Raw genomic sequence first — 16,242 nt, forward strand, 5'->3', positions numbered from 1 at the left:
CACCTTCTTTACCTATCTAGAAGGTGGAGTTGTCGTTAAAGAAAGACATTTACTAACCATTCTACAACAGCTTTGAAATTCCATGAAATTATTCAAAATGCAGAACAAGGTGAGAACACGTGAAGGGGAGGGTAGATCATGCAGGGCAGTTCTGGATTTCTAGACACTAGCTACATTTCTGACCCTGAAAAGGCAACTGATTTATGGATATGATTTTGGTTTCATCTAAGGGAGGTTTTCAAAGCTATAAATAGGCATTGTAAGGTTTTGGCAAAAAAGGAAAGTATCAGTAAATCTGAGAAAACTGTCCAGGTGCAGTGGCATGCACCTGTAATCCCACTACCAGGGAGGCTGTGGCAGGATGATCCTTTGAGCCCAGGAGTTCCAGGCCAGTCTGGACAACATAGTAAGACCCTCATCTTAAATATTATATATGTATGAGAAAAGTGGAAATTATAAACTAAAATCAGGATTTGTTCTCATGAAAGTAGTCAAGTTTGGAAAAGGTGTAGTCGGGAGGATGTGGTTCTTGCATTTGTCAGCCAGGCAAGGTGGTGTCGGGGAAGAAGCTAAGCCAATATCGTCTGCCTGAGTTTTCACAGCCTTGTCAGTAGAGCTGTACTACCAGATAAGTTACGAACAAGAGTGAGTTCAAAACCACAACACTCCCCTGGGAGGCTTTTCAAAAACCCAACAGATAGGTGATAAATATTTCAAAAATATGATTCGGGTGCTTATATTAACTGTGCGAGAATCGGAAAGGTAGAGACAAACTTGGCGAGCAGATCTGCTGCTCATGGCGGACACTAGGGATGGTACCTGGGCGTTCACTCCGCTCTTCTCTTTACTTTGGTGTTTGCATTTGTAAAAAGAAAGGGGCAAAAAGAAGTGGAAAGTCGTGGAGGCACTCGTCCCAGCCCCCACGTAGTTCAAGCGGCGCAGGAGGGAGCTGGCTGGAGGAGGTCCTGCCCACCTGCCACACTCCGTATTTGGGCAAGCCTGTGAGTCACTGTCGGGAACATGGCTCCCTTCGCCAAGGCCAGCACTACCCCACCATCCATTTATCGACGCAGGGAGTGTGCCGCATGCCTCGACGGTCTAGCGCAGTGACTTAAGAAGTCGCAGCTAGGTGCTCTTTTTCCCATTTTTTTTTTTTTTTTTTTTTACATCTTTTTTTTTTTTTTTTCTTCTGGAGAGAAGACGACCGCATCCAGTTAGAGGCAGAAATGCCACTAAACAGCTATTAGCTCAAGATCACAGGAAGAGATCCCGCGCGGTCATCTCAAGCCCCAACACCCAACGCCAGTGGGCGTCCCAGCCCGGCGCACCCGAGCGCCGACCTTCACATCCTCCCAGGAACGCCGCACCCGCGTGGTGGGGAGGGTGGTGGGGAGGGGGGCAGATGGACCTAGACGAGCCTCGTTTCCCATGCATGTTACGCAACAACTTTGCAGCCGTCATCTTCGCCCTAATTGTGCAGGGGGCGGTGTTTGCGCGTGGACCTTTCCCTCCCGGCTCCGGGCCGTCGCGGCTCTTGAGAGAGGCGCCGGGGCACTTTAATCGCTGCCTCCGCCGCGCAGCCCTGCGCAGCTGCCTCGCCGGGCCAACCCATTCCCCGCCGCAGCGCGCCCCGAGCGTTGGCAGCTTGCCAGCCGCCACCCCCCGCCTTCCCTCCTGCCCACCCCAAGGTAGAGAGCTCCTCTCGGGAGTGTGCGGGAAAGGGGAGGCCGAGGTCCCTGCCACGCCCGGGTAGCCGCAGCCCGCGGTGCTCGGTCGGCAACAGGTAGCCGGGCCGGCCGTGGCTCTCGGGAAGACAAAAAGCGTCTCTGCGAGCGAGTGAGGGTCGCGGGGTGAGCAGAGCCACCGCGGCGACCCGGAGGGTGAAGGAAGCCAAGAGCGGAAGGGGCAGTGAGGCTGGGGGCTCCCGGGCTCCTCTGCAGTCTCGCTCCGGTCGTGTGGGCCGCGCGGGCCGTTGCGCAATCGTCGTTACGCGGGGTCTGGGGCGCCGGCCCTCGCGGGCGCTCGGACACCAGCGGCCGCGACCGGGAAGAAACGCGAGCTGGTAGTGGCGCCGCCGCGGTGGGGAGCGGAGGGCGGGGACGCAGGGGCGGGGCCACGGAAAGCCCGCCCCGGCCCGCCCCTGCCGCCGCGGCCATTGGCGGCGGTCCGGGGGCGGGTGCCGGCTAGGCGATTGGGGCCGGGGCCGCCAGTCACGCGGGGCTGGCGGGCGGCGACGTAGCGCGGCGCTCGGAACTGACCTACTAACACACATCTCTCGGCGCGGCCACGGCGCCCGCGGACCAGGCGCGCCCGCCCGCCTCCCGCGCCGCGCCCTCGCCGCCGCCCGCCTCCCGCCGCGGCCTCGGAGGCCCGGCCCGGCCCAAGCCCCGAGCGCTGCCGGCCCGGCTCCCGGCCGCCCCTTTCTTTCTCCTCGCCGGCCCGAGAGCAGGAACACGGTAAGCGCTCCGCCCACCGCCGGCCGGGGGCCCGGCGACCGCTCCCCGGGCGCGCTGCGGGCGGGCGGGCTGGCGGGCGCGGGTTGCGGGCAGCGCTGTGTGCGGGGTCGGGCTGTAAGCTGCGCTCGCCAGCGGCGGGGAGTGCGCGCGGGGCATTCATTACATAAACTTTTGCTGCCCTGTCAGGATGGGACTCGCCACCTTAAGGTGGCTGCTTTGATTGCAGCGCCCTCGCGCCGGCACGTAGTCCTGGCTGGTTTGCGCTCTCCCCCCGCTGCTGTTGCATAATGTCTCCTGATTTCAGGAAAATTGATGTTTTGGTGGTGAAGAGCGCCAGGGAGGCTAAGCCCTTTCCGAGCGGGAAGATGCTCTTTCCTCTCTTAGTGCCTTTCCTTTCTCCTTCCTTCTCTGGGGCCGGCGGCGTAGAGGGGGAAGAGAAGTGGGTTGAGGAATGGGGAATAGTCTTGATTTGCTTGGTGAGGAAAAGGGTTGGTAGCGTGAACGGTGACGGCATTCCGAGAATGCCTGCGCGGCGTTTGTTTGTGTCAGGGGCTGTGTCTGCACAGACGTTTTCCACCCTGTTTGTCGTCAGTGTGTTTTACAAGCCCTCGGGAAGGTTGTGGGATTTGTCCTTTCATACATTGCATAATCTGCCCACGGTGAAATGTTGGCAAGGATTGCGGGCTGATGTGGGAATCTGCTCGTATGTGGAATGATTTGGTAATTGAGGCGCAGCGTTGGATATTAGATCGTTATTTACGTCTGTATTACGTCCCAAATAAACAGGTTTCAGAGCGATACTACAAAACCTAAAGGCAAGAATTCCTCGGGTTGAATTCTGATCTTGGGTACTACTGGGGTTCGCCCTTTCAATGTTCTCAGCTGTTATTTTTAAATCTAGGACGAACCATTGTGACGTTTACCTCCCCACCTTCCTAATTTGAATGCATTCCATTCTATCAGCCCTTTTTCTCACCTTATTGTCATCGTTTTTTCAAACACGACAAGACAGATCACATAATAGTTTCCTGGAAATGTTGCATTATGTAACTGCCGAATTTGCTGGCAGTGAGCATAGAGAGGGAGCTAATTACGTGATTTTATAATCTTGCTACAAAGAAAGTAGGACAGTCTCAGCCTTTAAGAATGTCACTATAACAGTTTTTTTTTCCTTAAGGATATTTTGAACAGGAAAGTAGACAACCGGGTAAGCATGGAGTTTGCTCATGCTGTCGAATGTGTGTCTTTTGCCCTAAATGAAACGCGCGTTCTTCTAAATTTAGCCCTATCACATTTTAACAATTGTGGCCTCGCAGTGCTATTTCTGGTGTTTTCTCTAGGGCTGTGTGCAAATACAAGTTCAAGGCCATTTGCTGTAGTTTTAACTCCACGCCTTCGGAGACCTTTGATAAGATTGTATTTTTAGGAAGGCATTTCGCAGCGCCCGGTGATTTGCTGGATGCTGGCTCCCATTTATGTTTTTAAAGGACACTTTAGGAAACTGCTGTTCCCTGAGAACAGCAGGGAATAGCCAAGTGTCATCTTCTGTTCTTGGCTTTTGTAAATAACAACAGTAAATGAGGTCAGAAGTATTTATTTACCCTCAGAACAGATATGACCTATGGGAAACAGATATAGGTTAGTAGATTGTGTTTTTGTCTGGATACCCTAGTTTTACTCACGCGAACATGTATGAATATGTAATTTGCCCAAATATTAAATTTCTTCCTGGACTGTTACATAGTGATGTGTGAATATAGGTGTATAATGGTATGTATATGAACAGATGTCCCCCCCTAACGAAACATTTCAAGTAAGTGCAGGGTTTTTTTGGGGGGGGAGGTGGGTGGACATCTCTGGAACAGAGTATTTTACTCCAAGTAATTGCAGTCGATTTCTAAGCAGCTAGTTGCTCTAGGCCCCCATCTTCGGACCCCGACCTACTTTGCGAGCTCGGGTGGGAGTCCCGGGCCTGTAGGGACCGCGTGGCGCCACCTTCCGATCGCGACCTCCAGTGGCGCGTCCGTGCGGCCCCCAGTGCGCCGCTCCCTCCTGCGGGCCGGTGGGGTCTGCGGGAAGCCGGGGCTGGGGGCGGGTCTGGTAGTGGCGGGCAGGGACCTCGGGTCGGGACAGAGAAGCGCCTCTAGGCGGTAGTTGGACTGGGGCTGCTCGTTGGCCTGCGCTCCTCCTCCCTGCCCCCTCCCCACATTCCTTTGTTCTGGCGCGGGGGGTCCTCGCGGCGCCGAGGCCCCGCTGCGCCGCCCACCCGGAGGGAGGTGGGTCTCTGAGAGGCGCCGCGTGGGGGTGCGGCCCGCGGAGCCTGGGCGCTAGGGACCGGCCGGGGCTGGCATGTGGGTGCGCTCTGGGTTCGCCCGGGCCGCAGGAGCCGGGGATCCAGGGAGCCGGGGACAACGGCACTCGCACGGAGAGGAAAGGGGCAGTCCGGGCGACCCGGAGCTTCTGCGTCTCGGCGGCCCTCCCTCCTATGGGGCAAATCTAGGGGCTTTTACTCCGCGCCTGTTTTGCGGTGAGGTTCTGAAACCTGCAGACACCTTTGTTCCAGGAGTCTTCATTGTATTTCTGAGCCAAGCGTGTCTCCGTTCTTGAAGTGAAAAGGACCTTAAGAAAACCTCCAGAGGTCCACCGACCACAAAAATTGGTGGTGGGGGCGCTCCAGTGTTGATAGTGATTAAAAGGAAGGCCTCAGCTTGACTTTGGCCAGTTGAGTTGAGCCGATTTTTTTTTTTTTAACCTTTAATTTATGTGGTCAAAGGCTAAAGTAGAGAGAACACCGATCTCCAGAGTTCAAAATAAAACCAGAACGCCCAAATAGACGCTGCTGTCCTACTGTAAAACTACAGTCCTTCATCCTGGCATAAAGACTTCCAAGATTGTACCCATGCAGTAATTCACAGTGAATTCATGGAGACATCACAGATGTTCTCCTGAAGCATGTCAACGCAATCTGCTCTTTGTTGAAAACTGACCGAAAACTTGGCTTCTATGGGATCATATCCTACACCCCATCCCTCATCAGTTTCCCTCGTTATAGGCTTTCAGTAGTTAGAGAATAGGCTTTGGTGAGGTACAGATCCTAATAGCGCAGGCCCTAGGCTCACAAGAACCCTGGGTCCCAGGCCCCAGCTTGTTATCTTCTTCCACTGTCCTGATTTCCGTCACTCTCCAGGGTAAACTGAGGGAATAAAACCTGTTGAGCTAGTTGGTTGTGAGGAATTCAATAAATGTTTCTTGGATAATTGACCAGGAACCAGAATCTTGATGTGTGTGTGTCAGTATTTACCTTCATTTTTCTCTGCGTAAATCTCTGCAGTAAAAGTAAGGATTAATGTTGGAATTAAGTCCGTAAGATCTTTCTTGAGATACTTTCTTTGTTCTAATTATTTTATTTTATTTATTTAATTTTTTTTTCTGAAAACTTTGCCATTGTGTTCAATGTTGATTTCAGTTTGAGGGGAATTCCTGACAGGATTGCAGAAACTCAAACTTCCCAAATCATTGGGTTAATGTTTTGGGGAGCTGTTTGAAGGAATAGAAAGATGACTCGATTATAGTAGTAGGAATGAAGTGAGAAGTGCCAAATATTAATAGTTCAGCTTTTTCCAATTCCCTTACACATTCTGTGACTCATCTTCTGTAGCCTGGATGATTTCTGTATCTAAAATTTTGTGGTCTGAGATCAGCAGTGGACGGTGAGACCCCACAGATCAACTGTCTTGTAGGGGGAGTATGTAGCCTGAAAATTAAGGCCAGTCCTGTGAAACTGTTGATATTTGACCCTTTTGACTAACAGAAGAAAATTTCATTTGGCACTTGCAACATAGGTCAGTGCTTCAGTAAGAGTCATGAGCAGCGAAAACAGGCTGGAACGGATAGGCATCGAGGCCTTTTGATACTGATCATTCTTCAGAAAAGAGATTAACAGTTAGTATTTACTAAACACTTACTCTGCATGTGCCAGGCGGTGTCGAGGGTCTCTGTTATCATCCACGTTTCATAGATGAGGAAGTGGAAACTCGGAGAAATGAATTAGCAGCCCAGGTTGCAGAGCCTGAAAACTAGATGGGGAAATTTGCACCTCGACAAAGTTGAAACAATTTCCTTTTCTGTGTTAAAGGCTTATCTTTGTGCAGTGCAGTTATAACATCACTGTGATGCAATAGCCTGAAAATGAAGGCCCTTTGTGAGAGGCCTTTCAGGCATTGAGCAATGTGCCTGACTCACCAGCTGAGTGGATTTTTCTAGTTGACCTTGCGTTGGTCATTAGAGTCAATTTTGAGATGTAAATGCGATTGCAGCATGGAATGGAAAAGGTGCAGTCATGTTGCCTAGGTTTTATTTTTACCCAAGTTAAGCTCGTATACTTCATGATTTCCATTGTAATCCAGATGGCATTGATGCTGTTAAAGTTGTTTATTTTTAATTCGTATTGAGGAATGAGAGCACGCTTGGGATTCAATTCAAAATATAACAGAAACAATGTCATTGACATTTCCTTTAATATTCATTTCTTGTTTTTGTAAAGTATGCCTGTATTTCACAGGGTTTAACACATTGTTTGATATCCTGTTATTTTTCTAAATTATATTTGAGTTGATTTCTATCCAGGTTGGACTTGTATGAGAATGTCGAAAGACGCTGACCTTTGAGCACAGACATTACATAAGAATTTTTCAGTTTCAAAATGAATTTTTATTACTGTCACCCCCAGTTATCTTTCACATTTCTTTGCAAGTAATTTTACTGTAGTTAAAAAACAAAATAAAACAAAACAAAACAAACAGACAAACAAAAACGCCCAAAACTGTTTTTCGTGTGGCTTTAATAAAAGAGCATAAGCTTGTTTTTATGATAAGAAAGTTTACTAGAGATTTACTAGATGCCATTTGTTATTAATCTGTGCTTTCAGGACTCAGTTTCATAGGAATCAGAATAATGTTTATAAGCCTTTTAATTATCAGAACATGATGTCTTTTATTAATTAGCTTTTTAGGGGTCTTAAACTATAATTAACTAGTCTTCAAATAAACACTAAAAATAAGCATTGTAAAATCCACTGTATCCATAAAGTAGAAAATGACGTTTATAATCATCCACTGACTAGAAAAGTGGAAGAAGAAATTAAAAAGCCAAGTGAGGCAATTTGGGATGATTCTACATTATCATTAGAAACTTTCAAGAACTTTCTCAACCTGACTGCCCCCCCCCGCCCACCATTTTTGCCATCATTACACCATATTGCGTGTATTAGTTACCCACTGGAGAATTTCCTACAACTGGGTTACTTTCTGATTGTTAGTATCCTTTGAAGATTTCAGATGAGTGCTAGACTGATCAATTACCTTTTCAGAAGTTTCGAGAATATTAATGGTCCCCATTTTTTAAGTTTCTATAGATTTTTAAAAAATTATTACTGTTCTGTTTTTCCCCACATTAATCCCCATCTTTAGTGAGAGCTGTTCTTATTTCTCAAGCCATGCAGTTAATCATTTGATCATGCTAGTGTGTATGTGCTTACTCTGTGCAGGCTTCAGAATAATTTGTGTATTAGGTTACCAACACTGACCACCTCTTAAAGAAGAATGTTAAGTTATACTATTTCATATTTCAATTATTTAAATTATATCAGTGATGTAATAAAAGGCAATGCTGTCATCATATTTATTAAATTTAAATTTAATTTTCAACTAGTCCTTTGTTGAACTTGAAATATTTTCATTTATCATAAACTGGATCAGGCTTTGACACATTTATTTACAGAGTCACCCAAATAGAAAAAGTAGGTCAATTTGTTGCTATGACAGGGTAGATCCTGGCAGTGTGTGAGTGTGTGTGTGTGTGTGTGTGTTGCCTGTCTTGATCAAGTATACATTTCTAACTTTGGGGTAAGCTGCTTCTTGGGGACAGAGTGGCCCTTAGAGAGGTTTAACATAGTTTTCTAAATTTAAAAATCCTTTTCTTTTTCAACAGGATTAGAAAATTCTCTTGCAACTTCAGTGTTTTCTGACTTTTTTCACTCCCCCTGTCCCCTGGGTTTTACATGTGTAGTGAATTATTTTCACATTTCATCTCTGCTTTTAAATACTAGATTGTTTCTCATCTATGAAAAGAAGTAAAGCATTTCATTGACACAGACACTGTGAATTTTACCCACAGGAAGAAAATGTAGGGTTAACATGTTGCTAGTATTAATAGTTTAAAAGTATAAAGAGATGTGAATTGATTAATTGATTTTGTTTTTTCTTAAAAATGACATTTGTCTCAAAAATAAGCAACTGCTGTCTTACTGGAGAGACGGCTTACAGTTTAACAAAACTTAGGTTTATCTTAAAGGTCATTTTTTTTCCTTTACCGTTATATATATTATACAACAGAGAGAAAACAATAGATTCAGAGAGTAGAGGGAAAATAAGATAATTCCATCATGTTTTCAAATCATTGGGCATATCAAATAGTATTTCATCTTCTATTGACAGAATTTTAAAGTCAAAATATATATAGCAATTTGCAATAAAACTTACCCTTTAGAGATAATTAATAACAAAATGTTCTCAGTAGATGATTTTAATGTTTAAACTACTAGTAAGATTTTAGATGATTCAAACAAAGCATGTTTATTCTTCTCTTTTGTAGAGTTTGGATTGTTAAACATTATTTCTGTGAGAGATCAGGTAGAGACCAGGGACGGTAATAAAGGTCTATCATAAACATAAGTAATGAGATAACTCCTCAAGGATAAATTTGGTCTAGAATTATTGTTATGAGGTTATTTCTTTTATAGAATTTTCTAAGTCAAATCTTGTTCTTAATTACAAACTTTTAAAATGTTGGCATATGAAAAAGAATTCTTGCTTATAGAAATAGCTTGATGAACTATAAAAAAGCATTAATTAGTGATGGCACCTTCAGAATATGTACAGAAAAGTATGTCAACTGGTATGTAATAATACCTGCTCTTAAATTTCTCTTTTTTATTTGTGTTTTCAAGGAGAGTCACATCATCTAATGTGTGTAATGAAGTTAATCGTGCTGAATACACTAACATCATAGGATTGGCATGTAGTGTCAATTATTCACCAGAAAAGAAACTTAAGCAATGACGAATATACCACAACATTAGATGTTGATTTGAAACGATGATGCATAGATGAAGTAATTGTTAAATTAATCATAATGGAAAATACTGAGGCTTGAAATAAATTTGTTAGGTTAGCATAAATCCTGAGGCTTTTTGAAGGCATCGTAAACTACCTTTGCATTTGCTTTAAGTTTATTGTTGAGGGGCATAAGGAGAACCCAGAGCCCATCTGTGCCCAACTGCCATGTGGTCTTGAGAAGGTTAGCCTATCTTTTAGCTGATTAAGCTGAAAAATGAGAGGGTCAGAGAGACACTGCCCCACCCCCACACCCCCACCCTCCGTGACTCATGTTGAAAACAGATTACACTCTTGGTTTTGTTAAAAAAAAAAAAAAAAAAAGATCATAGGTGACAGTGTCCACAGCTATCATATTTCTTTTTCTCTATTTAACATAATTACAATTGCCAGGAGATTAAAATTTTAGCAGAGATATGAAAATTAATAAAATGTTATCTCAATTCATAAATAGTGCCAGGGTGTGAAACAACTCTAGGGAGGATGAAGAAAAGTTCTAGATAGTATCTTTGCTGGCTAAAAGAAGTTAAGATAGCATAGTGCCTTGCTGCACCCAAAGTAACCTAGTAATGGGTGTGTGTTACTCAGAAATGAAAGTGACACAGAAGAGAACTGTGTGTAAATGAGACTGCATTGCACAGATGCAGAACAACCTGGGAAAGTGTAGGAGAGAGTAAAGGAACTGGGCTGGAATGTAAGCTGTGCCATTTAACCAGCTGTGTGACACTGGGCAAGTCACTTGACTTCTCTGAATCTTAGTTTTCTCATCTGAAAGTGAATGAAAGGAGGTCAGGCTCCCAGTGCCCGTTTTGTGATAAGTGTCTAATAAATGGCACCTACTATGATTGTTTTTGTTATTATCTCCATGACGAGAATAAAGCCTGAACCCCAGGCCCCTGTCTGTGCAGCTCTGCACTCACACCTGGTTCCCCTCTGCTCACCTGTTTGTCTCCCACCCACGACTGTGAGCGCCTGGTGTCGGGAGCTTGGTTTTTTCCTCCCTCTTTATGCACCCCCAGTCTCCCCTTGTGTCCAGTACACAGTAGGTGCTCTATGTGTGTTGAGTAAACCATTAATGAATAAGAGAAGCCCTCTGTTAATAAATAAAATATCTTCTTTAGAATTCACATGACAACATTAAAAAGAAAGCATCAGAAAAGTTTTCTGGTTACAAAACTGTCATATATAAGGTATATGGGTGACTGTCAATCAAACGCTGAGCACCTAATATCTTCAGGTTTTTGCTAGAAGACTAAAAGTATATTTTAATTTCCGCCCTGAAGTAATCGCAGTGTAGTTGGGCACAAAAGACAAACATGTGGAAAGACACACAGTGCATATGATTGTGCCTCTCTCTATTATCCCACAATGCTGATAAACTCTTCTGCACTGCAAGATTATTTGATACATGATATTACAGAAAATATCCTAAGGTAGTGTGGTGATTTGCCATTGAGTTGTAGAGATCATGAATGGAATACATACAGATGAGAGAAGAATAATGACGTGTCGTGAAATTCAAATAGGAAGATGATTAAAAACAAATGAAGTGGCTAGGCGCAGTGGCTCACGCCTGTAATCCCAGCACTTTGGGAGGCTGAGGCGGGTGGATTTTGAGGACAGGCGTTCGAGACCAGCCTGGCCAACATAGCAAAACCCTGCCTCTACTAAAAATACAAAAAATTAGTGGAGCATGGTGGTGAGCACCTGTAATTCCAGCTACTCGGGAGGCCAAGGCAGAGGAATTGCTTGAACCCGGGAGGCGGAGGCTGCAGTGAGCTGAGATCGTGTCACTGCACTCCAGCCTGGGCAACAGTGCAAGCCCCTGTCTCAAAAAAAACAAACAAAAAAAAACAACAAATGAGGTTTTCTGTAGGTCTTAATGTACCTACAAAGTTGTAGAGATGATAAAGTAGACATTTAGTACTTACACACCTGGAAGACATGAGTTAAAGAAATTTTAAGACACATGGGGCTATTTTAGTTCAATAGAAATAGGACTGTGAAGGCTGCCTCCCAATTGGGCCCCAACCTTGGAAAGGTCTTAGAAGTTTAGGAAGAGTAACTAAAACAGACAGAATGGTGGGGCATTTCAAAAGTGTTAGTGTAAAAACTACTAAGTGAGGCAGAAAAAAGGAATCTGATTTTTTTTTTTTTAAGAAGGAATGCATAAGATAACACATGGAAGAGAAAGACTCTCAAGTGGAGAAAATACCGAGAATAATATCAGCAAGGGACCATATGATGTTTAAAAACTAAAAGTGGAAAAAAATAGTGGCTGAGAGTATAGTGGAGATTTGAAAGGCGCCTTGGAAAAGGTCAATGCAATCGTCGTCTTTAACTGGGATATCTTACTCTTTGCTTCCCCACTCACTTTACTTTAGCAGGGAGGACTTTGCTGAATGGCAGAGTACAGACTTCAGAGGAAATAATCCATTCAATATGTAGAGGAAAATGGGTTTTTATGTTAGAGGACAAAACCTAAATGGAAATTAGAGGATATAGTATTGTTGGCTGGGTGTAGTGGCTCATACCTGTGATCCCAGCACTTTGGGAGGCCAAGGCAGACGAATCACCTGAGGTCTGGAGTTCAAGACCAGCCTGGCCAACATGGTAAAAACCCCATCTCTACTAAAAATACAAAAATAGTAGCCAGTCATGGTGACGGGCACCTGTAATCCCAGCCACTCAGGAGGTTGAGGCAGAAGAATCATTTGAACCCGGGAGGCAGAGGCTGCAGTGAGCTGAGATCGTGCTGCTGTACTCCAGCCTGGGCAGCAGAGCAAGACTCTGTATCCAAAAAAAAAAAAAAAAAAAAAAAGGAAATAGTATTGCTTTACTAAATGATAAATAGGAAGATTCCTTTTCTGCAACATCACTGCTGACTGTGACATACTCCTTGCCTTCATTTCCCGTTAAAGTTCCATTATCAAAAAAGAAACAGAAACTTCGTATTAATAATCACAAATTTCTCTGAGTTACAACTAGCTGTTCCATTTACTGTGTTGGCCCAGTTTAATGGGCAGAAACATGGCATGAAACGTTATTCTTTAAGATCCTGAAATTATTACATCATTCCTTTCGTTCCTTCTGGAAAAGACGAAAGAAGCTGGCAGGCTTTTTCCAATTGATAAAAGTAAACTTCACGTTATTAGTTGTGATGAAACTAGGCATAAGAAAGAGATAGTGACATCGTGTAAGAACATTACATCTTTTTAATATGGTAGGATAAAGTGCCACTGTGTGCAGATCATGCTGACGGAACCATTGTGGTACCATGTCTACTTTTTGAAAAGCATTACCAACTGGAACATTAGGCAGAGAATCAGTGTCTAGAAACAGTTAGATTCAAAAGCCCCCATGCAACAATTGCTATCCGAACATAACGTGGAGTTTATTATCTCCAGTCAAGGCAACTGTCAGGCCAGATTTGTACTGTAATTGTTTCATCAGTGGAAGAGAAAACTAATGGATGATTCTGTTTTTGAGTTGTTATATTTTGCTTGAAACTAATTAATATAACTGAAAGAACCTTTTTCTGTATCTATATTCTCTTGTTTTAAAATAATTTTGTTTCAAGACTGTGCTGTACTTTTAAAAGTCCCTTTGAATAGTAACTGTTTTTAAGTCCAAAGCTACTACGTAACTGAAATCTCAAATCTATTTTGACAGCATTTTCAAGATCACAAAAAGTATTTTGGACACTTCAATCTTGAATGTTTGATAGAACAATTCAAAGGAATCAGAAAAAAGAATTTCTAATCTCTTAAACTCAGATGCTTGTAAAGAGATGGCTTGATAGAGAAGATCCCTTTCATTTAGATGTAGTGAGTCACCTGGTAGGATTTGCGGGGATAAAAGCCCCTCAGGCAGTCAGGGGTGTTGATGGGCAGGTTTATGTTCACATTAAGGTGCAGATTAAAACCAATAGCTCCATTGTTAGTGGGCTTTTACTTTAGTTTTTGTAGAAGAAATTTGTCTCCATTTATGTTTTATTCCATAGAAGAGTGCAAAACTTTTTTTACTGATGCTAAAGTTTACTTGGTAAATTCCCTTTTAAGAGGTGAGCATGTTTGCTTGGCAGTGATATAAATATTAGGTAACATCATTTAGAAGCACCATGGTATGCATGTGCTGTTTAGAAACCTACCAACTAGAGGCTATCTGTCATTTCCTTCCTGTAATTGCCCACACCCAACTATTTCTCCATTTCTCCTCATTAAATACAGCCTTCCTCTATTTCTTCCTGGGCAGAGGTTATTTTATTTTATTTTTCCCTCACTTTCCTGGACCACATATTCTCTTACTGGTAGGTCTCCTTAGGGATTTGCCCTTTACATCTTTATACTTCAGGTATTTGGGAACTTATTTCCTTTTTGAGAATGCTAACATGTTGAAAGAAAGAACTGTGACTGTGCCTCATCTGTGCTTGCATGCCCTAAATGCTTAGCATATTTCCTTGTATATAACTTTTAATAAACATTTATCCAATGAATGACTGTTTTTTTTTTTTTTTAAATTCATGTATTGCAGATAACCAGGGAGACCCGACTTCATTCAGTAAGGAACCTGACGGATTTATCCCAGGCAGTAGAACAAAAGGAAGAATATTGATGGATTTTAAACCACAGTTTTTAAACAGCTTGAGCATACGGGGAAATTAATTTGTTCTCCCACACACATATATAGGGTAAGGTTGTTTCTGATGCAGCTGAGAAAAATGCAGACCATCAAGAAGGAGCAGGCATCTCTTGATGCCAGTAGCAATGTGGACAAGATGATGGTCCTTAACTCTGCTTTAACTGAAGTGTCTGAAGACTCCACAACAGGTGAGGAGCTGCTTCTCAGTGAAGGAAGCGTCGGGAAAAACAAATCTTCTGCGTGTCGGAGGAAACGGGAATTCATTCCCGATGAAAAGAAAGATGCTATGTATTGGGAAAAAAGGCGGAAAAATAACGAAGCTGCCAAAAGATCTCGTGAGAAGCGTCGACTGAATGACCTGGTTTTAGAGAACAAACTAATTGCACTGGGAGAAGAAAACGCCACTTTAAAAGCTGAGCTGCTTTCACTAAAATTAAAGTTTGGTTTAATTAGCTCCACAGCATATGCTCAAGAGATTCAGAAACTCAGTAATTCTACAGCTGTGTACTTTCAAGACTACCAGACTTCCAAATCCAGTGTGAGCTCATTTGTGGATGAGCACGAACCCTCGATGGTGGCAAGTAGTTGTATTTCTGTCATTAAACACTCTCCACAAAGCTCGCTGTCCGATGTTTCAGAAGTATCCTCGGTAGAACACACGCAGGAGAGCTCTGTGCAGGGAAGCTGCAGAAGTCCTGAAAACAAGTTCCAGATTATCAAGCAGGAGCCGATTGAATTAGAGAGCTACACAAGAGAGCCAAGAGATGACCGAGGCTCTTACACAGCGTCCATCTATCAAAACTATATGGGGAATTCTTTTTCTGGGTATTCACACTCTCCCCCGCTACTGCAAGTCAACCGATCCTCCAGCAACTCCCCGAGAACATCGGAAACCGACGATGGCGTGGTTGGAAAGTCATCTGATGGAGAAGATGAGCAACAGGTCCCCAAGGGCCCCATCCATTCTCCAGTTGAACTTAAGCATGTGCATACAACGGTGGTTAAAGTTCCAGAAGTGAATTCCTCTGCCTTGCCACACAAGCTACGGATCAAAGCCAAAGCCATGCAGATCAAAGTAGAAGCCTTTGATAATGAATTTGAGACCACGCAAAAACTTTCCTCACCTATTGACATGACATCTAAAAGACATTTCGAACTCGAAAAGCATAGTGCCCCAAGTATGGTACATTCTTCTCTTACTCCTTTCTCAGTGCAAGTGACTAACATTCAAGATTGGTCTCTCAAATCGGAGCACTGGCATCAAAAAGAACTGAGTGGCAAAACTCAGAATAGTTTCAAAACTGGAGTTGTTGAAATGAAAGACAGTGGCTACAAAGTTTCTGACCCAGAGAATTTGTATTTGAAGCAGGGGATAGCAAACTTATCTGCAGAGGTTGTCTCACTTAAGAGACTTATAGCCACACAACCAATCTCTGCTTCAGACTCTGGGTAAATTACTACTGAGTAAGAGCTGGGCATTTAGAAAGATGTCATTTGCAATAGAGCAGTCCGTTTTGTATTATGCTGAATTTTCACTGGACCTGTGATGTCATTTCACTGTGATGTGCACATGTTGTCTGTTTGGTGTCTTTTTGTGCACAGATGATGATGAAATTAGATTGTGTTATCACTCTGCCTGTGTATAGTCAAATAGTCCATGCAAAGGCTGTATATATTGAACATTATTTTTGTTGTTCTATTATAAAGTGTGTAAGTTACCAGTTTCAATAAAGGATTGGTGACAAACACAGAACTCCTGCTCCATTGCATTTGATTTGATGGAAAAGGAAAATCAATTTAAGTTACAAAAATAAAGATTAAGATGTTTTATATGGGGGAGTTTTCTCCCCTGAATTAAAAAAAACTGAAATGCTAAGTTCAGCAAATAATTTGTTTTTCCAGGCTATCAGTTGGAAAACCATTTTTTTTTTTTTTTTTTGAGACAGAGTCTTGCTCTGTCACCCAGGCTTTTT

General features: G+C 43.5%; 1 protein-coding gene across 2 annotated transcripts; it reads left to right on the forward strand.

The window, feature by feature from the left end:
* The first annotated feature begins 1,699 nt into the window (after nucleotides 1-1,699).
* On the forward strand, nucleotides 1,700-16,022 carry NFIL3 (nuclear factor, interleukin 3 regulated). Of its 2 annotated transcripts, none has more exons than XM_017528436.2 (2): nucleotides 1,700-1,783; nucleotides 14,162-16,022. In XM_017528436.2, exon 2 carries the CDS (start codon nucleotides 14,334-14,336, stop codon nucleotides 15,720-15,722), a length of 1,389 nt encoding a protein of 462 aa, XP_017383925.1. In that variant the 5' UTR covers nucleotides 1,700-1,783; nucleotides 14,162-14,333; the 3' UTR covers nucleotides 15,723-16,022. The 2 variants fall into 2 exon arrangements, with proteins under 2 accessions (XP_017383925.1, XP_017383924.1); XM_017528435.1 differs by lacking the exon at nucleotides 1,700-1,783 and adding an exon at nucleotides 2,234-2,456.
* Nucleotides 16,023-16,242: the final 220 nt, after the last annotated feature.

Source organism: Cebus imitator, unplaced genomic scaffold, assembly GCF_001604975.1.
Source record: "Cebus imitator isolate Cc_AM_T3 unplaced genomic scaffold, Cebus_imitator-1.0 Scaffold53, whole genome shotgun sequence".
NCBI classification, from domain to species: domain Eukaryota; kingdom Metazoa; phylum Chordata; class Mammalia; order Primates; family Cebidae; genus Cebus; species Cebus imitator.

Excerpts from the sequence above, each read along its gene's own strand:
- NFIL3 (XM_017528436.2), top strand. The coding sequence starts at position 14,334 with ATGCAGCTGAGAAAAATGCAGACCATCAAGAAGGAGCAGGCATCTCTT.